Source organism: Pleurodeles waltl, chromosome 4_2 (assembly GCF_031143425.1).
Source record: "Pleurodeles waltl isolate 20211129_DDA chromosome 4_2, aPleWal1.hap1.20221129, whole genome shotgun sequence".
Taxonomy (NCBI): domain Eukaryota; kingdom Metazoa; phylum Chordata; class Amphibia; order Caudata; family Salamandridae; genus Pleurodeles; species Pleurodeles waltl.
The window spans coordinates 171770095-171794081 of NC_090443.1; the positions used below are offsets into that span (position 1 = coordinate 171770095).

The 23987-nt window shown below is 46.4% G+C and overlaps 1 protein-coding gene across 1 annotated transcript in view; it reads right to left on the reverse strand.

Moving 5' to 3' along the window:
• RAPGEF3 (Rap guanine nucleotide exchange factor 3) overlaps positions 1-23987 on the reverse strand; it is a 1225478-nt gene that overhangs the window by 116202 nt on the left and 1085289 nt on the right. Inside the window, exon 26 of the mRNA XM_069231039.1 lies at positions 22193-22247. Coding sequence (XP_069087140.1) covers positions 22193-22247 — 55 coding nt within the window. The remainder of the gene's footprint in view (positions 1-22192; positions 22248-23987) is intronic.

Here is a 23987-nt window from a genome sequence, read left to right on the forward strand (position 1 = left end):
TCTTCGGAGCTTCTGGTGCAGAGAGGAGGCAGGCTACCCCCACAGCATGAACAAGCAGGAAAACAGTCGAGAAGGCGGCAGGATCAGCGTTACAGAGTTGCAGTAGTCGTCTTTGCTACTATGTTGCAGGTTTGCAGGCTTCCAGCGCGGTCAGCGGTCGTTTCCTTATCAGAAGGTGAAGAGGGAGATGCAGAGGAACTCGGATGAGCTCTTGCATTCGTTATCTAAAGTTTCCCCAGAGACAGAGACCCTAAATAGCCAGAAAAGAGGGTTTGGCTACCTAGGAGAGAGGATAGGCTACTAACACCTGAAGGAGCCTATCAGCAGGAGTCTCTGACGTCACCTGGTGGCACTGGCCACTCAGAGCAGTCCAGTGTGCCAGCAGCACCTCTGTTTCCAAGATGGCAGAGGTCTGGAGCACACTGGAGGAGCTCTGGACACCTCCCAGGGGAGGTGCAGGTCAGGGGAGTGGTCACTCCCCTTTCCTTTGTCCAGTTTCGCGCCAGAGCAGGGGCTAGGGGGTCCCTGAACCGGTGTAGACTGGCTTATGCAGAATTGGGCACCTCTGTGCCCAACAAAGCATTTCCAGAGGCTGGGGGAGGCTACTCCTCCCCTGCCTTCACACCATTTTCCAAAGGGAGAGGGTGTCACACCCTCTCTCAGAGGAAGTTCTTTGTTCTGCCATCCTGGGCCAGGCCTGGCTGGACCCCAGGAGGGCAGCTGCCTGTCTGAGGGGTTGGCAGCAGCAGCAGCTGCAGTGAAACCCCAGGAAGGGCAGTTTGGCAGTACCAGGGTCTGTGCTACAGACCACTGGGATCATGGGATTGTGCCAACTATGCCAGGATGGCATAGAGGGGGCAATTCCATGATCATAGACATGTTACATGGCCATATTCGGAGTTACCATGGTGAAGCTACATATAGGTAGTGACCTATATGTAGTGCACGCGTGTAATGGTGTCCCCGCACTCACAAAGTTCAGGGAATTGGCTCTGAACAATGTGGGGGCACCTTGGCTAGTGCCAGGGTGCCCTCACACTAAGTAACTTTGCACCTAACCTTTACCAGGTAAAGGTTAGACATATAGGTGACTTATAAGTTACTTAAGTGCAGTGTAAAATGGCTGTGAAATAACGTGGACGTTATTTCACTCAGGCTGCAGTGGCAGGCCTGTGTAAGAATTGTCAGAGCTCCCTATGGGTGGCAAAAGAAATGCTGCAGCCCATAGGGATCTCCTGGAACCCCAATACCCTGGGTACCTCAGTACCATATACTAGGGAATTATAAGGGTGTTCCAGTAAGCCAATGTAAATTGGTAAAAATGGTCACTAGCCTGTCAGTGACAATTTGAAAGTAATGAGAGAGCATAACCACTGAGGTTCTGGTTAGCAGAGCCTCAGTGAGACAGTTAGGCACCACACAGGGAACATACACATGCACACCTATGAGCACTGGGGCCCTGTGTGTCAGGGTCCCAGTGACACATACATATAGGCCACAAACCTATGAGCACTGGGGTCCTGACCAGCAGGATCCCAGTGACACATAACAAACATACTGAAAACATAGTGTTTTCACTATGAGCACTGAGGCCTGGCTATCAGGATCCCAGTGAGACAGTGAAAACAGTGACAAACACCCTGACATACACTCACAAACAGGCCAAAAGTGGGGGTAACAAGGCTAGAAAGAGGCTACCTTCTCACACAACCCCCCCCCCCCCAAACGAAGGACAATAAGGCTAACCTTGGCCAGTTGAGACTTTATTGTCTAAGTGGTGATAAGTAGAGAGTAGCTCTTCAATAGACTGGTTACTCCCTTTATCATCCACTATATGGTTACTTCCCTGTGGGGATGTAAACCACCCTGTTTGAAGTTTTTTAGCTAAGTAACAATGTGAAGATGTATTTTCAGAGTTTCTATCAGTAAGTTTTAGTTTAGAGCAGTGGGAATTGTCCACTGAACCTATTTGTAGTGATGGAAATGCCAGACAGGGATGCTGTCTCAGAAAAGCCATAGCTGGGCAAAAACTTTGTCCATATGGCTGGAAGAGAGAACAGGGATGCTGTTTCTCTTGGGTTGGAGCAGGGCAGGGATGCTGTCCTATCAGCTCCACACTAGGGCAGGGATGCTGTCCTAAGTGTTGTGAGGCAGTGCAGAGTTTCTGCACTAAAGTTTCTCTGGGAGGGTTGGAGGGATGCTCCATGTTAACTAAAATGGTGCTCTTTTTCTCACCAATGTTAGTTATCCCACAGAGAGGTACTTCCACCTCAGGGAGTACAGTTTTGCCAACTGATGATTCCCTTGGAACAGGTGCCACCCCAGGAGAGGTTTCTCCCACCACAGGAATGGTATCCTGAATGGTAGGGTGGTTAGGGGATACTGTGATACCCTTTTTACCTGTTGATGGAGAGGGTTCCTGATTTTTCAGGCCTTCTCTCCTTTGCTTTTTCATTTCAGTAGAAATGAGAGGGAACAATTCCTCAGGGATGCCCAGCATGGCTGCATGGGCATAAAACTCTACATCAGCCCAACCTGAGGCCTCTAGGTCATTACCTAAGAGACAGTCTACAGGTAAGCTAGGTGATACCACCACCTGCTTAGGGCCAGTAACTCCACCCCAACTAAACTGAATTATAGCTAAGGGAAGAAACTTAGTGGAGTTATGGACATCAATAATCTTATACTGTTGTCCAATGATGTGTTGATCAGGGTGCACTAGGTTTTCAGTCACCAAAGTGAAACTGGCACCTGTGTCCCTGTAGGCCAAGGCCTCAACACCATTTATTGAAACTGTCTGCCTGTACTTATCCATTGTAAGGGGACAAGCAGCCAGTGTGGCAAGGCCAATGCCACTAGGTGTGACAGAAACTGTCTTGGGACTGATGACATCAGTTTCCACTATGGACCCATAAGTGAACCCAACTACACCCTTTGCTTGACTGTTGCCAGCAGTCCCACCACTAGTACCACTACTGCTAGGGGCACTAGAGCTTGATGTATTAGTGGTGGTAGGCTCAGGGGGTTTACCTGGACAGGACTTATCCCCTGGCCTATGGCCTCTATTTTTACACACAAAGCACAAAGGCTTTTTAATGTGTGCAGGTTGGGAAGAAGAGGAAGAATTTGTTTTATCCCCACCCTCTGAAGAGTGTTTAAGATTTGAAGTGGGATCTTTGGTTTTACCCTTATCCCCATGCTTATCTTGAGATTTTTCACCATCTTTCTTCTTATTGCCATCTTTGTCACCCCCTGTATGAACTTTTCTGTTCACCCTTGTTCTGACCCATTTGTCTGCCTTCTTTCCCAATTCTTGGGGAGAGGTCAGATCAGAGTCTACCAGGTACTGGTGCAACAAATCAGACACACAATTATTAAGTATATGCTCTCTCAGGATTGTGTTATACAGGCTTTCATAATCAGTAACTTTACTGCCATGTAACCACCCCTCCAAGGCCTTCACTGAATGGTCAATGAAATCAACCCAGTCTTGTGAAGACTCCTTTTTGGTCTCTCTGAACTTTATCCTGTACTGTTCAGTGGTTAAGCCATAACCATCCAGGAGTGCATTCTTAAGAACTGTAAAATTATTGGCATCATTTTCTTTCACAGTAAGGAGCCTATCCCTACCTTTTCCACTAAATGATAGCCATAGGATAGCAGCCCACTGCCTTTGAGGGACATCCTGTACAACACAGGCCCTCTCAAGTGCAGCAAACCACTTGTTAATGTCATCCCCCTCCTTATAAGGGGGAACTATCTTGTGCAGATTCCTGGAATCATGCTCTTTTGCAGGATGACTATGGGGAATACTGCTGCTGCCACCATGGGTATCTAAACCCAACTTCTGTCTTTCCTTCTCTAATTCAAAAGACTGTCTATCCAAATCCAGCTGTTGCTTTTTAAGCTTCAGTCTGGTTTGTTCCACCCTCAACTTATTGAGTTCCCTCTCTAACATTCTGTCATCAGGGTTGGTGGGAGGGACATTTCTAGAAACAGAGCTATGATGGGAATGAACAGAAGGAGACCTGTCCCTTACAGAAGCCAACTTAACAGCTTGGTTTACAGAAACATTACTACCAGTATGGTGAGAATAAATGCTTTTGCTATGATGTGAGACAACACTATTTATTTGGTGTGGCTCATCATCATTACCATCTATGCTAGATTGTCTAGTAATGGGCAGGCTAGGAAGTTTCTTTCCTGAATCTTTTCCTGGGGGAGTCCCTGAATCAGATTGGGAACTATTAGGTACTTTTTCAACAGATGGGGCACCTATGGCCTTATCCTGTTCTTTAAGCATGTTAAGTAACAGTTCCAAGGAAGGATTCTTCCCTACACTCAAACCTCTCTCTATACAGAGACTCCTTGCTCTTTTCCAGCTAAGGTTCTCATATGCAAGTTTGGACAGATCAACACTTTGGCCTGTGCCAGACATTTTTTAGAGAGAGTTAAAGTGATAGAGAAAGAGACAAAAGTTTTCAGAACTTTTTGGAAAGACAGAAAAAAAAACTTTTTAAAAACTTTTAAGAACTTTTTGAAAGCTTAGAAGTACTTTTCAGCACTTAGAAAAGAGTGAAAAGAGGAAATGCAAAACTTTTTGGCTATGTGTATTTACACTGACCTTGTTTTGTATATTTTTCTCTTATGAAAAGTACAATGACAAGAGTGGTAAGTAGTCTCAAGCACTTATCCCACCACTGCACAACCAATGTAGGAGGCTGGACTGGCTTGTAGTGAGTACCAAGGGGTACTTGCACCTTGCACCAGGCCCAGTTATCCCTTATTAGTGTATAGGGTGTCTAGCAGCTTAGGCTGATAGATAATGGTAGCTTAGCAGAGCAGCTTAGGCTGAACTAGGAGACGTGTGAAGCTACTACAGTACCACTTAGTGTCATATGCACAATATCATAAGAAAACACAATACACAGTTATACTAAAAATAAAGGTACTTTATTTTTATGACAATATGCCAAAGTATCTTAGAGTGTACCCTCAGTGAGAGGATAGGAAATATACACAAGATATATATACACAATAGCAAAAATATGCAGTATAGTCTTAGAAAACAGTGCAAACAATGTATAGTTACAATAGGATGCAATGGGGAAACATAGGGATAGGGGCAACACAAACCATATACTCCAAAAGTGGAATGCGAACCACGAATGGACCCCAAACCTATGTGACCTTGTAGAGGGTCGCTGGGACTATTAGACAATAGTGAGAGTTAGCAAAATAACCCTCCCCAAGACCCTGAAAAGTGAGTGCAAAGTGCACTAAAGTTCCCCTAAGGACAAAAGAGTCGTGTTAGAGGAATAATGCAGGAAAGACACAAACCAGCAATGCAACAACTGTGGATTTCCAATCTAGGGTACCTGTGGAACAAGGGGACCAAGTCCAAAAGTCACAAGCAAGTCGGAGATGGGCAGATGCCCAGGAAATGCCAGCTGCGGGTGCAAAGAAGCTTCGACTGGACAGAAGAAGCTGAGGTTTCTGCAGGAACGAAAAGGGCTAGAGACTTTCCCTTTGGTGGACGGATTCCTCTCGCCTTGGAGAGTCGTGCAGAAGTGTTTTCCCGCCGGAAGGACGCCAACAAGCCTTGCTACACGCAAATCGTGCGTTTGGCGTTTTTGGACGCTGCTGGGGCCCAGGAGGGACCAGGAGGTCGCAAATTGGACCTGCAGAGAGAGGGGACGTCGAGCAAGACAAAGAGCCCTCACTGAAGCAGGTAGCACCCGGAGAAGTGCCCGAAACAGGCACTACGAGGATGCGTGAAACGGTGCTCGCCGAAGTTGCACAAAGGAGTCCCACATCGCCGGAGACCAACTTAGAAAGTCGTGCAATGCAGGTTAGAGTGCCGTGGACCCAGGCTTGGCTGTGCACGAAGGATTTCCGCCGGAAGTGCACAGGGGCCGGAGTAGCTGCAAAGTCGCGGTTCCCAGCAATGCAGCCCAGCGAGGTGAGGCAAGGACTTACCTCCACCAAACTTGGGCTGAAGAGTCACTGGACTGTGGGGGTCACTTGGACAGAGTCGCTGGATTTGAGGGACCTCGCTCGTCGTGCTGAGAGGGGACCCAAGGGACCGGTGATGCAGCTTTTTGGTGCCTGCGGTTGCAGGGGGAAGATTCCGTCGACCCACGGGAGATTTCTTCGGAGCTTCTGGTGCAGAGAGGAGGCAGGCTACCCCCACAGCATGAACAAGCAGGAAAACAGTCGAGAAGGCGGCAGGATCAGCGTTACAGAGTTGCAGTAGTCGTCTTTGCTACTATGTTGCAGGTTTGCAGGCTTCCAGCGCGGTCAGCGGTCGTTTCCTTATCAGAAGGTGAAGAGGGAGATGCAGAGGAACTCGGATGAGCTCTTGCATTCGTTATCTAAAGTTTCCCCAGAGACAGAGACCCTAAATAGCCAGAAAAGAGGGTTTGGCTACCTAGGAGAGAGGATAGGCTACTAACACCTGAAGGAGCCTATCAGCAGGAGTCTCTGACGTCACCTGGTGGCACTGGCCACTCAGAGCAGTCCAGTGTGCCAGCAGCACCTCTGTTTCCAAGATGGCAGAGGTCTGGAGCACACTGGAGGAGCTCTGGACACCTCCCAGGGGAGGTGCAGGTCAGGGGAGTGGTCACTCCCCTTTCCTTTGTCCAGTTTTGCGCCAGAGCAGGGGCTAGGGGGTCCCTGAACCGGTGTAGACTGGCTTATGCAGAATTGGGCACCTCTGTGCCCAACAAAGCATTTCCAGAGGCTGGGGGAGGCTACTCCTCCCCTGCCTTCACACCATTTTCCAAAGGGAGAGGGTGTCACACCCTCTCTCAGAGGAAGTTCTTTGTTCTGCCATCCTGGGCCAGGCCTGGCTGGACCCCAGGAGGGCAGCTGCCTGTCTGAGGGGTTGGCAGCAGCAGCAGCTGCAGTGAAACCCCAGGAAGGGCAGTTTGGCAGTACCAGGGTCTGTGCTACAGACCACTGGGATCATGGGATTGTGCCAACTATGCCAGGATGGCATAGAGGGGGCAATTCCATGATCATAGACATGTTACATGGCCATATTCGGAGTTACCATGGTGAAGCTACATATAGGTAGTGACCTATATGTAGTGCACGCGTGTAATGGTGTCCCCGCACTCACAAAGTTCAGGGAATTGGCTCTGAACAATGTGGGGGCACCTTGGCTAGTGCCAGGGTGCCCTCACACTAAGTAACTTTGCACCTAACCTTTACCAGGTAAAGGTTAGACATATAGGTGACTTATAAGTTACTTAAGTGCAGTGTAAAATGGCTGTGAAATAACGTGGACGTTATTTCACTCAGGCTGCAGTGGCAGGCCTGTGTAAGAATTGTCAGAGCTCCCTATGGGTGGCAAAAGAAATGCTGCAGCCCATAGGGATCTCCTGGAACCCCAATACCCTGGGTACCTCAGTACCATATACTAGGGAATTATAAGGGTGTTCCAGTAAGCCAATGTAAATTGGTAAAAATGGTCACTAGCCTGTCAGTGACAATTTGAAAGTAATGAGAGAGCATAACCACTGAGGTTCTGGGTAGCAGAGCCTCAGTGAGACAGTTAGGCACCACACAGGGAACATACACATGCACACCTATGAGCACTGGGGCCCTGTGTGACAGGGTCCCAGTGACACATACATATAGGCCACAAACCTATGAGCACTGGGGTCCTGACCAGCAGGATCCCAGTGACACATAACAAACATACTGAAAACATAGTGTTTTCACTATGAGCACTGAGGCCTGGCTATCAGGATCCCAGTGAGACAGTGAAAACAGTGACAAACACCCTGACATACACTCACAAACAGGCCAAAAGTGGGGGTAACAAGGCTAGAAAGAGGCTACCTTCTCACAATGACACAAAAAGGAATAAAATCGGATAAGGAGAACCGGAGATATGAATTTTTAAAGAATTATTGTTTTCTAGCGCCTAGAAACAAAAGGCGCCAATGTAGTCATCTGGTCGCACCTCGACCGGGGCAAAGTCAAAGTTTAAGGCCGACCGCGATGGAGCCCGGCTTGGCTACAGCCCGCGGGAGGCCTGGGTCAAAAGTTTACCTTAGGACTTAGTCGTTTTTCTGAAGATTTTCTTCAGCGGGACGAACCTGCCAGTCCAATCCGACCTCCTGGAACTCTTCTTAAGATACGCGTAGCGCGAGCCCTCGTGGAGATATTTACCTTCGGACTTAGTCTTTTTTTCGAGGTGAAAGTCCTTCGACCAGGGTAAACCTGGATCTTGATCCAACGTCCTTGGAGCCGTCCTCGGATCGGCTGGCTGGGAGGTCCGGGTCAACTTCCTACGTTCGGACTTAGGGCCTGATTCTAACTTTGGAGGACGGTGTTAAACCGTCCCAAAAGTGGCGGATATACCACCTACCGTATTACGAGTTCCATAGGATATAATGGACTCGTAATACGGTAGGTGGTATATCCGCCACTTTTGGGAGGGTTTAACACCGTCCTCCAAAGTTAGAATCAGGCCCTTAGTCTCTTTTTGGGAGAGTTTCTTCACCGGGACGAAAATGCAAGTCAGCCGGGTCGCAGTTGAGGCAAGCCGGCTAGAGTTGCTGCGACGGGTCGGTCCCTCTATGGAGCTTTTTTCCAAAAGTTCTCCAAAGTTCTCCAAACTTCTGGATCTTCTTCCAGATGTTCCTTTAAGGTTCTTTTGGCGTCCACAGCTCACCCCAAGGTTCCAGTAGCTCTGAAATGATCCTTGGGGGTGTGGACTACTACTCCCAGAATGCACCTGGCGCAAACTCCTTTTTGGCCACTGGACAGTGGTCAGCTGGTTAGTTTCTCCAGGAGTTGGTGCAGGGGACTCTGGTTACCAATTTTTCACCTGTAGCAAACAGGGAGTCCCTCCTTGAACCAGTTGAAGCCATGCAAAGTCTTTCTTGTGGTGAAGCCCAAGTGTGCAGCTGGTGCAGTCCTTCAGAGTGCAGGGTCCAGGTGCAGGCCAGGGGTCCAGCAGGGCAGTCCTTCTCCTGTGGTTCTTCCTTTTTGGAATCTGATGGGGATCTGGTAGGGAACTGAGGTGTGGGTGCAGGTCTGCCAGCTTTATCCCTGCTCCTGGGTGAAAAACAGGGGGGTCCTGGTTCTCCAATCAAGGGCAGGGTCCTTCCCCCTGTGATGACCACTTCCTGGGAAGTGTGGCAAAAATCAATCCCAGGGAGCAACATTCCTCAAAAATCCATCATGGCTGAAAGTGATTTTTGGAGGTTACATCTGGCTGAGCCCACCCACTGTTGTGGCTAAAAATCCTAAACAAACCCCTCTCCTGCCCTCTCCTAATCTAATCAAAGGGGCACCTAATTGTATGGGTTTGCAGGATGTGGGGGTGTTGCTGGGTTGCTCCAAATGTCCTTCTCTGCCTTTGAAGACCAGTTTGGCAGCCCTCCCCTTCCTGCCTCACCATCTGCTGAGGGGAGATCTCCTCTCACAGGCACATCTCTTTGTGTGAAGCCAGGCCACTTCACAGCTCATCAAGGCAGCCTGGCCAGGCTGCCAGAGGGTGACCAATCAGAGCACAGCAGCAAAAACACTGCAGGGCTGAAGTTGGCAACTTTTCAGATAAAGTTTAAAACTCTTTACCTCAACAAGTTATATTAAATCCAACAACTGGAAGTTGTGGGATTTATTATAACAATTAATTTGATACCAAACGTCTGGTATCTGTTGCTTAAGGGGACTTTTAAAATTAAAATAAAGTCTTCCCATTCTAGCCTATGGAGGCCATTCACTACAATGAGGGAAAAACGAATTTGCCTGTTTTTACCTCACCAGGGCTTATAAAATTATTTTTATAAGGTCCCTGCTTATAGTTACAGGGCACCCAGCCCTAGGGGCAAAGAAGGCACACCTTAGGGGTGACATATATGTAAAAATAAGGTAGTTTAGGACTTTGGAACTACTTTTAATTCCAAAGTCTATTTTGCATATAACTTTAATTTAAAAGCAGCCAGCAAGGCAGGCCTGCCTTTAAAATGACACTGGGCACCTTAGCAGTGCACCTATGGGTGCACTACCTATGCTGGGGTACCTTAACCTACATGCCCTACCATATACTAGGGACTTATAGGTAGGTTGACTTAGCCAATTATAATTAGCCTAATTTGCATACTGATTTTAACAGAGCACAGGTCCTGGGACTGGTTAGCAGTACCCAGGGCACCATCAGAGTCAGGAAAACACCAGCAAAAAGTGGAAAATGGGAGCAAAAAGTTAGGGGTTCTCTGCAATCAGCCCTGTTCTCTCACAGTATGAAAACCATTGACTACCTGGGCCACACTATAACAGGTGAAGGTGTCATTCCGAAAGCTGATCTGGTGAATACTATTCAAGAGATGGTTCCTCCCACTACTAAAGAAGAGCTCATGCGTTTTCTGGGGATGGTGGAGTACTACCACAAATTTGTTAAGAACTTTGCTGATGTTACATATAACATGAGGGGTCTTTTAAAAAAGGGAACAAACTTTGTATGGAATGAAGAATGTGGGAAGGAGTTTGAATCGATCAAGATAATGTTGGCTCTAGCCCCTAAACTTAAAAGTTTTGATCCAAAGAAAAATTCTGTCATTACCACTGATGCCAGCCTTAAAGATCTTGGTGCGGTCTTACAACAAAGTGGGTGTGGTCAGGATAATACTATTTTGTTTTTATCTAGAAGTCGTAAGGGTGCAGAATGCAGGTATTCTGTGATTGAAAGGGAAGCCCTTGCAGTACATTGGGCTATTAAAAAACTTAAAACATTTTTGTGGGGTACCTTTTTCATGGTCAAGACCGATCACAAGCCTTTGTGTGAAGTTTTCAATAAGAAGGGCATAGATTCTATTTCATCCAGAATATCCAAATGGGTGATTGATTTACAAGAGTATAGCTTTGAAGTGAAATACATTCCTGGGGTGGAAAACGTAAATTGCTGATACCTTATCTAGGTTAGTGGGGAAGGACAGAACTGATCACCTAGAAAGTGATGCCATTGAGGACTATAGAAATTTTGTGTGTGAACTTGATTGTGAAATAATTTCGGAGGAGAGATGGCGTGAAGAGGTTAAGAGTGATCCTACTTTGCAGAAGGTAATAGATCTAATAAGTCATGGTTGGACATCCAAGCATCAAGGGGGAGATCTGTGTAAGGACTTTTGGTTAGTCAAAGACCAGCTGGCAACCAGGGAAGGCTTGCTATTACGTGGTACGAGACTAATTCCTCCGGTCAAATTATGGGAAGAGTTGCTAAACATAGCCCATGAGTGTCATTTAGGCATCTCTAAAACTAAAGAGAGACTGCGGTCCAGCTATTGGTGGCCAGGAATGGATACGCAAATTGAACGCACGGTAAGAGAGTGCATGCAATGTGCCGTGAGTGAGAAAAGCAGGAAGCCAAAAGTTCAATCCATGATGATAAGAAATCATCCTGCTAAACCGTGGAAAGAAATTGCGTTAGACATTTTAGGGCCAATACATACTGGTGGACAAGAAAGCTATGTTATAGTTGTGATAGATATGTTTTCACGTTGGCCTGAGATTTGTTTTTCCAGAGGCATTGAACCTGGACATGTCAAACTTTTTAAAAGAGCTCTTCATAAGAGAAGGTATTCCCGACCCGTTGCTTACTGACAATGGGGTACAGCTTATTTCCAAAGAAACTGAGACATTTCTTGGGGTGTGTGGTATAAGGCACAAGAAATGTGCTCTGTACAATCCGGAATCTAATGGAATGGTTGAAAGATTCAATAGAGTATTGAAAGAAACCACTGCCTTCTCTAAATGTGACGGTAAAAGTTGTCAGGATGAAATCACCAAAAGAGTTGGAATGTACAGGTTTACTCCTCATACAGGTATGTCCCCTTTTCAATTATTTCAGGGAAGGCGTCCCAGTACTGTACTTGAACCATCTTAGGTTAACGCATTTTTGCGCAACAACAATCAGACCGATAAGGATAAACTATGGAAAGAGGGAGAATATGCTAAAACAAGTTAATAGCAAGCTGTATTTTGATCATAATCATTCTGTTAAGGTGACTAAGGTAAATGTAGGTGACATGGTTATGATAAAACGTCCTGGATTACACTCTGGTGGTAACAGGTTGTCTAAACAAATGATAGTCATCAAGGTTTTCAATAATGCCTTCAGAACTGATTATCATCGTGTGTGGAATCTCAATAGAGTGGTCGCGTATAAAGGGAGAGTTCTACAAGAAGCTGAGCTGAAAGACAAAATTAACTTGCGAAGGAAAAAGGCAACATTCCCATTGGTGTGTCGCTACAGATGTCTGATAGAAAGATGCAAAGCCTTGCATATTTAAAAGACTATGGGGGTTATTCTGATGTTGGCGGGCGGCGGGAGCCGCCCACCAAGCGGGAACCGCCAGAAGACCGTACCGCGGTCGAAAGACCGCGGCGGTCATTCTGGGTTTCCCACTGGGCTGGCGGGCGACCGCCAAAAGGCCGCCCGCCAGCCCAGTGGGAAACAGCCTTCCCACAAGGACGCCGGCTCAGGATTGAGCCGGCGGAGTGGGAAGGTGCGACGGGTGCAGTGGCACCCGTCGCGTATTTCAGTGTCTGCAAAGCAGGCACTGAAATACAAGGTGGGGCCCTCTTACGGGGGCCCCTGCAGTGCCCATGCCATTGGCATGGGCACTGCAGGGGCCCCCAGGGGCCCCGCGGCACCCCCTACCGCCATCCTGTTCCTGGCGGGAGACCCGCCAGGAACAGGATGGCGGTAGGGGGTGTCAGAATCCCCATGGCGGCGGAGCGCGCTCCGCCGCCATGGAGGATTCTCAAGGGCAGCGGAAAGTCGTCGGGAGACTGCCGACTTTACGTTTCTGGCCGCTGCTGAACCGCCGCGGTCAGAATGCCCAGCGGTGCACTGCCAGCCTGTTGGCGGTGCTACCGCGGTCATTCGCCCTGGTGGTTTTTACCGCCAGGGTTAGAATGACCACCTATATTTAATTCATATGATGTTCTCCAAGTACTTCTTATTGAAGTACAGGTTTCAGATTCTCTTTTTCTGAAAATTATTATTATTTTTATTTGTATATATGTTTTTTTTTGTTATCCTTGATTCTTGTACAGCTATGTGTTACTCCCTCAGTCATGAATGTTTTTCTGTATATAAAGGAGGGGGGGTGTAGTATTCCTTTCTGATGTCATCTCTGACATCAGATTGGAATGAGAACCGTGAGGCTGGGAATAGAGAGAGAGCGTCAAGAGGAGACAGAGTAACGTTTCTTTCTTTTTTCAGTGGATGGCTGAGCCTTTGTGACCCTCTTACTTCAATAAACAAAGGTAACACACTTCTTCTGATTGAAGTGCACTTTGTTTCAGCGCCCCCTTTGGCTTCGTAATGTCCATGTATGGAAGCTTTTTATGTTTTACTTCATGACTCTCCTTCTTCCCTCCTTCCTCTTTGCAAGTGTCTTTATCCCCGTCGTCCATCTCTGCCTTTTTTACCCCCTCCTCAACTTGCTTAGTCTCACCATCTTCACCTGTACCCTGGTCCTGTACGTACTTACCTTTCACCAGCCTGACCCCTGTCTCTTCCCCATTGTCCCCTGTGTCTCCACTCCCTGATTGGCATCCTACGTCAGTAGACCCTTTGTCCTTCTTACCTGGTTTAAACATTGGGGCATGTCCTGTGGCCCTCAGTGCCACTACCATGCCATGTCTGCTTAGCACTCCATCTTCCTTCATTGCTGAGTTCTTGTTTGAGGCCTGAAAGACACTAGATGGTGCAACATCAACCAACTCCTGACACTCATAACATGAATCACTGGGCGCCAACCACCAAGCTGCTTCCTTATGCTCCACTTCACGGAGCTCACCTTCTTCTAACTCGTTCCTCCTCATAGTCCAAAACCTCATTCATACTTTTATCTGCCGCTCCATCTTGCACCTCGCTCATGCCAGGTATCTGCTCTTCATCCACCATCTCTTCGTCCATAAGCACTTTTGATAATCCTGCTCCTCTCGCTGCAGGGAGGCTGCTGACAGCCTGTCCCTCACACCCTGATCGCAGTCCCTTGATGCCCCAGAGCAGACCGCATAGGCACATGCTCTAACTTCGGTACTGGGTCTTTGAGCCATACTATGCCCTCCATGCTGTCCTCTTGTTGTCAGCAACAAAGCTTCAATGTCTGCCCCTGTTTTCCCCTGATCAGGAGCTGCTGCTGACCCTAGTCGGTCCTGTACACTGTCCCCTCACTCTGGAATCCATTGTCACCTGCCCCTAGCTGCTGTTCTGTCTCCATGCTATGCTGGGACACCCTTTCAGACAAACAACTGGCTCAAACCCCATCCAACCTCGGCCTTCGTTACCCCAGCTCTGGCTGAAACTTTCTGTCCCATGTCCCTGTCCCACCTGCACAGCCACCTCAACAGAGCCCTGTGCAGGCCCCATTTGCGCTGCCTGGGCTTGATTTCCCCTTCACCCGGGCTGCCGCCCTCACAGGCCCAACAATACACGTAAGTCATCAGGCGTTGCAGAGTTCCATTTCTGGGAAGCCTTTGGGCCGCCCAGCGCACTCTCTACTCATGTGAGAATGCCCCCAGTTGCCTCAGCCCGATAAGGAGGGGGGACATGCTTGCTTCTGCTGCCCCACTCACCTTCACAATTTGGCTGCTTTCCTCAACATCTCTTTGGACAGCGATCAGGTCTACACGGCCGCCACCACCCCTACGGCCGCCCTCCTCTGTGGTTGCAGTCTGCACAGGTCCCAGGCCTGGTCCAATATGCCTGGCTGCAGGAGGTGAGTTTGGCCCTCCTCTTCCAGAGTTAAAAGAGCCTCAATCACTGTTAGACTTTTGAGTTTATGCAGGGTAATCCCCAATCTGCCTCCTATTTTTTCTGACCTGTTGCTGTTGGCTTTTGAATTCTGAGCACTTTACCACTGCTAACCAGTGCTAAAGTACATATGCTCTCTGTGTAAATTGTTTGTTTTATCCATGATTGGCATATTTGATTTACTGGTAAGTCTGTAGTAAAATGCACTAGAGGTGCCCAGGGCCTGTAAATCAAATGCTACTAGTGGGCCTGAAGCACTAGTTGTGCCACCCACATAAGTAGCTCTATAATCATTTCTCAGACCTGCCATTGTAGTGTCTAGGTGTGCAGTTTTAACTGTAAATTCGACTTTGCAAGTGTACCCACTTGCCAGGCCTAAACCTTCCTTTTTCTTACATGTAAGACACCCCTAAGGTCGGCCCTAGGTAGTCCCAAGGGCAGGGTGCAGTGTATGGTTAAGGTGGGACATATAGGGGGTTATTCTAACTTTGGAGGAGGTGTTAATCCGTCCCAAAAGTGACGGAAAAGTGACGGATTTACCACCAGCCGTATTACGAGTCCATTATATCCTATGGAACTCGTAATACGTCTGGTGGTATATCCGTCACTTTACCGTCACTTTTGGGACGGATTAACACTCCTCCAAAGTTAGAATAACCCCCATAGTAATGTGTTTTATATGTCCTGACAGTGAAATATTGCTAAATTCGTTTTTCACTGTTGCAAGGCCTGTCCCTCTCATAGGTTAACATGGGGGCTATCTTTAAATCTGATTAAATTGTAGATTCCCTTTGGGAGCGGATGGACATTTGGAGTTTGGGGTCTCTGAGCTCACAATTTAAAAATACATCCTTTAGTAAAGTTGATTTTAAGATTGTGTGTTTGAAAATGCCACTTTTACAAAGTGAGCATTTTCTTGCTTATACCATTTCTGTGACTCTGCCTGTTTGTGGATTCCCTGTCTGGGTCAGTTTGACAGTTGGGCTGGTTGCACCTCACACTAGACAGTGACACAAAGGAAGCTGGGGTGTAATCTACATTATCTGATGAGCCATCTGTGCTGGAGGGGGGGGTGGTCACTCACACCTGAAAGGGCTGTGCCTGCCCTCACACAATGCAGTCTCCAACCCCCTGGTGAGTGTCTGGGGCCTGGCCTTGGCAAGGCAGGATTTCATATTCAAGAGAGACTTTGCTTTGAAGTAGGCCTACTTCAAAGGAGAAAATGGGTATAAGAAGGGCACCCCAAACCACAGACTTTAGAACACTTCTGGAAACCAAGAGGAACCTCTGCCTGGAGAAGAGCTGAGGAAGATGAGCTGCCCTGCCTGTGACTGTGCTTTGTGGAGTCCTCCTGCAGTTGCTGCTTCTGCCTGTGCTAGAGGACAATGACTGGACTTTGTGTTGCCGTCCTTCTTGTGAAGAACTCTCCAAGGCCTTGATTTAGAGCTTGCCTCCTGTTGTTTGAAGTCTCAGGGACAGCAAAGACTTCTCTCTGCCAGCATCTGGAGTCTCTGGAGAGACTCCTACTCTGCCACGTGGTGCCCATCCAGTTCCTGGGACCCTGAAAGCAGAAGCTGGCAGCCTAAGAGGAAGAAATCCACGCACCGAGCGCCTTGCGGGGAAAAGATCGACGCGACTCCGATCTGCGGCTGGAAAATCGGCACGCTGCCGACTTCCCAACTGAAAATCAACGCTTGCCTGCAACGCGACCCGAAGACCAATGCCCGGGGCTGGAGAAACGACGCACAGCATCTCTGACGGAGGTTGGGAGATTGCAACCCGTGCTGCGTGGTTTTCAGATCATCGTGCGGCTGGATTTCCAACGCAAACACCACTGGGCGTGTAAAAACAATGCAAGGCCTGCCTGGACCGGAGAGTGCTGACCGCATCGACGCATCGCTCTGCTTCAGAGAGAAGAAACAACGCGCCCGACCCGTCGAAAGGAGAAACGACGCGAGGTCTCGCTCGTGAGTGAAATCGACGCATCACAAGCCCTTTTTGGCGCACACTGGCTCATGCTGGGTTATTTTTGACGCACCCAAGGTACATTTTCACGCTAACGGTGTTAGTGTGTGTTAAAAACGACACTACACGAAGACACTTTTACCTTTTTACATGATAACTTGACTGGATTTTTGGCGTTTTGGTCTTGTTTTGTTTAGATAAATATTTCCTATTGTTCTAAACCTGTGTTGTGTCATTTTGTAGTGTTTTCATTAAGTTACTGTGTGTGTTGGTACAAATACTTTACACCTAGCACTCTGAAGTTAAGCCTACTGCTCGTGCCAAGCTACCAAGGGGGTAAGCAGGGGTTAGCTGAGGGTGATTCTCTTTTACCCTGACTAGAGTGAGGGTCCTTGCTTGGACAGGGGGTAACCTGACTGCCAACCAAAGACCCCATTTCTAACAATCACCCTTTTTCCCTGGGCACGCATCCCAACGGCAAAATGAGGGAGTCATAGTGTGAAAAAAAGCTCACCTACCTAATGGAAAAAAAATATCCCTGCTCCTGCCGGGTGCTCGTCCTTGTCCGCCCTTCTGCTTTTCAATATCTGAGCCCTAAAGCTCTGCCCCCTCACTAAAACCTATCAATCTTGCCTCACTATATCTGCCGGGACGCACCACATGCCCGAAAACCCTGGGGGTGCCGGCTTACGCCAAACATCCCCAAAACCCCATTTAACTTCGGCTTGCCTTCCAGTCAGCTCATAATTAAGACCGTGTCCCCCCCAAAGAGCTGCAGTGTTGAATTTTACTTCTGTTATCCTGCTTCTCTTCTCTTTCCTCATCTCTGATTTTAAAATTGTCTACTGATGGAAAATTATTCATTTTCCTCAAGTCTTTGCCTTGGCTCTCACTATTAATCAACCAGAACGGTTACAGCAGGTGGCAGTACACCTGGTTTAAGCAAGATGAAATGTATCACATGAAGCAAATTTCCCTAAACATGCTTGGTGGCCACATAGAGTCCACAGTGGCAAATACTATGTTGAGGCACCTCCAAAAGATTTTTAAAAATGGTCCATTTATTGGAAATAACTATTAAAGTCTGTCCCTAGTTCATTCTAGTTCACTTGCTTCCTTCCTATTGCCAGCCCTGTCCAAACGATTTGTTCAATAACAGTCTAAGGAAATGAAGCTAGGCATCAAAATAGGAAATAGTGTAGCACTCGAAGATTGATGTGATGTCTTTCACTGCATTGTGTTACAGAGAGATTAATATTGGTAAATTGTAGTCTACTGATGACAGATGGTTTCATCTTTCATCAGTCACTCAACTAATGTAGTTTGATTAATACTGGTTCACAGCAAAACAAGAAACATGATACAACCTACACGCTCAACCAGGAATACTGGTTGCAGTAGTTGTGGAAATGCTTGTTTATTTCAGCCACACCAGAATCAAGGAATGGCTTATTGTTAAGCCCATTACATAACAAGAGCGATAAGAAAGACTCAAGCAATTATCGCATGATCGCTGTCCTAATTGTGTGTGGCTAAATATTATGCCTCCTTTGATTTGTATGACCTTATTGCTCAGGAATCGAAATAGCCCATGTTCTTTGGTTTCAGACTGGTTTTAGGGAGGCTAGTGGAACCCTTGATAATATTTTGGCCAGAAGACTTAGTACACACCAAGTTCTGAAAAAATGTACTTTTTGGAGAAAATCAGCCCTGTTGTTGTGATCAAATAAGCTCTGCTATAGTAATACACGAGTCCAAGTCAAGCTAGGAGACAACTCTTCACTGTCCAGCAAAATACTCACAAGGAGGGGACACAAGGAGGAGACTCAAACAGGAATGAGTGTTTGTGCCATTTCTATTTAATCTGTATGTGACTGACACGCAACCAGCTACTACCAATAATAGGGTCCGTCCACCTGAGGTAGGCAGGAAGAAGGTCTATGCTGCAATATGTAGATTACAGTTTTATTAGACAGCTCCTGTATCTACAAGGAGAACTGTATGGGCTGGATGAATACTCCACTAAGAATCGATCTGGCAATAAACACAGCTAAATCAAATATTATGATATTTATGATACTTGAATTAAAAAAGGGTCAGGAGAGGCAGATGGCATTTGTACAATAAGCAAGTCAATGTGGATTCAACATACAGACACCAGGTCAACATTTCTCAATATTACCAACAAGGGTACAAGGCCCTCTGACAAGACGGCCCTGGATATCATCACATGAACAAGCTTGGAAGAGGACTTGTAGACTTGTGCTAGACCTGACATCCTAAGTTTGGTGTGCCCCTGGCTTTATGTCCCTGTTCATTTAACCACTGCTAACCAGTGCTAAAGTGCTTGTGCGCTCTCTCCTTCAAACACGCTAAAGTTGAACTACCCCTATGTATTTACTTACAAGTACCTAGTAAATTGGATTACTTGGACGTTAAATTCTTCTAGTAAGCCTGAAGCACTCATTGTGCTACCTGCTAAAGAAGCCCTTAAAACATGTCTCAGGCATGTCACTGCAGCCAGTAGTGCAGTAGTAAACTGCCATTTTAACCTGGCAAAATAAAATAACCCTTTTGCCAGGCCTAAATCTTCCTTTTTAATACTTATAGGTCACCCCTAAGGTACGCCATAAAGGTTCATTGGGCAGGGTGCACTGTGTTTAAAAATTAGTACTTTAAAAAAAAGTTTTACATATCCTGCCACTGAAATACTCCTAAAGACATTTTTCACAGTTTACTGCCTATCTCATCCATTGACTAACACTTTGTTACCTTACATGCTGTTTACACTGAAATAAACTGTAATTTAAAACCATCTCCAATCGGATTTTGAGTCACAATTCTGTAAAAAGGCACTTTTAGGAAGCTGGCATTTTTGTGTCCCAGCCATTTGTCTCTTCTGCCAGGGGCCTGGGCCACATGACTGTGAATGGTTCTGCTGTTGAGGTTTCTGTATTGCTTCCAGGCAGTAACAAAAAGGGGACTTAGGTGTGGACAGGATGGGCCACACTGCATGATGACTGCGTGGGACTGGACCCAGCCCCACTTACACTTCAATGGACTTTGCCTACTACACAACACAGGGCCTGATCTGCCTTTTGTCACCCCCAGACAGTTTGGAGCTTTGACAGGAGAAGGGGAAGAACTTTCCAGAACCCGATGTGGGGGCAGGACGGAGAGTCCTCCCCCTACTCCTCCCCCCAAAACATACACACACAGGCTGGCATCATGTACAAATACTGGACACGCAGAGCCACTCATCAGAACACTCCTGGACTTTTGGAAGGTACAGAAAGGCAACCTTGCTGCCAGAGGACTGCCCTCTGATGCTTGAAGAAAGTGACTTGCTGTCAGAGAAGGAAGATTGGACCTGCTTGCCTTCATTCCGGTCTACCCAGAGTCATCGCAAGTGTCCGTTGGCTGACCTCTTGTGGTGTGAACTACAAGGACTGAACAAACTTCACAGGCCTTGGTGAAACTGCCCACCTGACCTACTGCACTGTACCTGCAACTGGACCTGCCTGTTATGAATCATGATCCCCCGGTGGTTCCCCTCAGGTCCTGGACCCTTGGCTGGCAGAATATACTCTTTCCCTGCCTGACTGTGGGTTCCATCAAATCCAACACATCGCATTGCAGGACTTTGATCCCGCCTCTACTAGCTCGTCATCAGTAGGTTCTGCAGAACCAACACAGTGTGACACAACTCAGAGCAAGACCTCGCATCACAGCCCTCGCAGTTCCTGAGCAGAACCTGTGCAGTATGACGCAACACGATGCAAGACTTTTAATTGTAGCATCATACAGCTCCTGATCAGAATGGACACCCAGTGATGCAAAGCCTCTTATTAAGGACATAAGGCGCAACTCTCAGTGGGATTAACCTGGTTGCTGTATCCAGCCCACATGCCATCATGTTCAGCCTGAACGTGTGACTTTGCCCTGGTCCAGCCTGAACAGATAGCCACAGTTGGCACTTTGCACTTTAGGCGCTATTTTTACTAAAAACCTTAAAATTCAATATCTCTGGTTGGATTTTTGTTATTCTGGTGTCATTTTATTTGTTAAAATTTACTCTCATGTTCTACATTGGTTTAGGATTTTTATTGTGTTGTGTTTTCACTTTATCACTGGTTATGTGCTAAATAAATACTTTACACATTGCCTCTAAAAGTCTACCTGCTGTGTGCCAAGCTAACAGACGGTTAAGCACCCTGACAAGGATTGTGATTGCTACTAATAACTACTTTTGTTACAACTTGTTTTAACCTTTTTTGGTGTATGGCAAAGAGACTTTTTTTGTACCAACGTTTAAGTAGCGCTAATGCCATGCAATGCGATATTTTCTGTAGGAGTTTTAATCTTCCTTCCTTCTCAAATCGATGTGGGCAAAGACAGGGCTTAAGACTGACAAATTTCGATAGTCTGTTTTTGCAATAGGTGCGGAAAATCGGAAATACACTCATTAGAACTTTTCAGAGGGCAAGAATTGCAGTATCCAGAAATAAACCTGTGGGCTTTAGCAGCTGACAATACGTTTGACATATTAGAAATGAGGCCGGCCTGGGCGAAAAAATATCTATCATCACTTTAAATTAATCATAACATGCCAACATCTGTTAAAATCTTTTGGAAATGATCGATTATTGTGGCGCAAAATGAGAGTCGCTTCCCTCACATTTAGGGCCAGATGTACTAAAGAAGCATTTTGCGAGTTGCAAATAGCGAGTCTTAGCGACTCGCTATTTGCAACTCGCAAAATGTCATGCAGAACGGTGTCTCAGACACCGTCTGCGAGTCGGTATGGGGTCGCAATGACACACCTCATTAATATTAATGAGGTGGGTCGCAAATTGCGGCCCCATACCGACTATGGGCACTCGCAAACATGGAGGCCTGCTGTAGTCAGCAGACCTCCGTGTTCGTGACTGCTTTAAATAAAGCAGTTTTTTTTTTTAAGTGTAGCCCGTTTTCCTTAAAGGAAAACGAGCTGCACTTAAAAAAAAAAACGAAACCTTTAGTTTCGGTATTTTTTCAGGGCAGGGAGTGGTCCCTTGGACCACTCCCTGCCCTGAAAAAATGTTTTTGGGTCCAGTCACAAACTGGAAGGGGTCCCATGGGGACCCCTTCCAATTTGCGAGTGGGTTACCATCCACTTGAAGTGGATGGTAACTGCAACACCATTTGCGACCGCATATGCGGTCGCAAATGGTATTGCATACCACTAGGAATCGCAAATAGGAAGGGAACACCCCTTCCCATTTGCGATTCTGAAATGCATTTTGCGAGTCGGTCCGACTCGCAGAATGCATTTCTGCATAGGAAAATGCGATTTGCAACTCGCAAACGGCAGTTTTTGCCGTTTGCGAGTTGCAAATCCTTTCCTACATCTGGCCCTTAATTCCTTTGCGAATGCCATACACAAACCTCATGCTCACTTACCATATGTCTGGCTCCTGCAGCAGTGAATCATCTGCACAGTCTTAGCAATCATTCGCTAGGAAAAATCAGAAATAATATCAGTAATTCAGTCATTATAGAATGGATGCACATAATGCGGGTGTGTCTGACAGCAACTCTTTAAAGACAAATATTTGCAGACTTACAAATCGACTGATGCACAGTCCCAAATCTCAGCCATTTTACAATCAAACTACCTGGGTGACTGTTCATGTGTTGTTTCTGCCCAGCCATCTATTTCATGTTTGCCCTGGGACTTCCTGAACTCAATCATTATTATATTGTTATATTGTTCCAGATTTTCGACCCTCTTTCATTTCAAGACGCCTACAAACGTATCTATACCATACTGATGTGTACACCACCGAATGTGATTTTTTTTCCTTTATATGATAAATATTACTTTAGATGAAAAATGGATACTGCAATCGAAGACGTATAAAAGACATCCAAAGTGCGTTGCATGTTCAACAGTTCCATATGATTAAAACATGAGTAAATATACATGGAGTAATATAGAGAAGCACTATTCTGGATACATTAACAGATGGGGATGTGAGTATTATGAGCAATGGATCAACGGTTCATCAGTAGACAGTTACTGTCTGACAATTACATCTGGATCTTAGTAGGTAGTTCCAGATGTTAAGTGCATTATCTTATAAAGTATACGTTATGATACTACGTTTTTCAGAATTTGGAAAGGTCCATACATAAGGATGTCCTCCCTTATTAGTCACTGATTCCTTCTACCAAATATATGTAGCTTCTCATGTAGATTATGTTATTCATAAGATTTACTAAAACAGACTCTCTTCATAGAAATGAGGCCTCTTTTGTATCTTGTGTGGTTCCTCTTTGACAGCCAAGGAATACTGATTAGTCAGTTAATTGAAGTAATTATCTGTGGCTAATGTAAATTAGTAATTACCCCTACATCATAACATTCTTGTTCCAGTCATTGACTGATGAGTTGATGATACCCACCTCCACCACAGGACCAAAACCAGAAATTAGGAGTGGACAGGATTTAGTTCCATCCCTTAGGTGTAGTATAAGACATGGCCAGGCCCATACTTCTACCTGAATTTGTTGCTGTCTCATGTCTGAGACCCGAATTTTAGGAGTGGATCCCTGTCGGACGGGGATTTGCATTGGAAACAGACTAGGACTGCACCTTGCTGGGCTTTGGTGTGCTGAATTCCTTCACAATGTCAGGAGACATTATGAAGTCTATTTCCCAGAAGCCGGGGAGAGCAGGAAACAGACTCCTAACAGACAGACTCTCTCTTACGCTTACTGCTGAGTCAGGTGGTCGGAATGCCTCCTACTGGGAAAAGCGTGTAGTACCAGTCACCGATTTTGAGTAGCATGACCAGTACATTTTTTATAATCTTTGTCAACCAAATACTATGCATGCATGCTCACATAGAATAGTGGCAACAAGCGGAGCATGTGCAGTTTGGCTGTCTTATCACAGATGTTTTTGCTTTAACTTTACAGCACTTCTTTTTCATGGATATTTAAAGAAGTGCGTTTAGAGAAGTGCTTGAAGCAGGCTGGTGTTGTTTTGACTCAGTAGTGGTACCATTATGCATCCATTAATTTGATTGTTAGTAGTTTCTTTTACTGATTTTAGAAGTTCTTCAAGTGTGGGGAAACATCATAGGAGGTCTAGACAACTTGACTCTTCTGTTTTATGTGACTCAACATTCAGTTCTCCTCCAGGATAAAGATCTGAGACATCAAGAGATCCAGAACAGGATGAAGTTTGTGA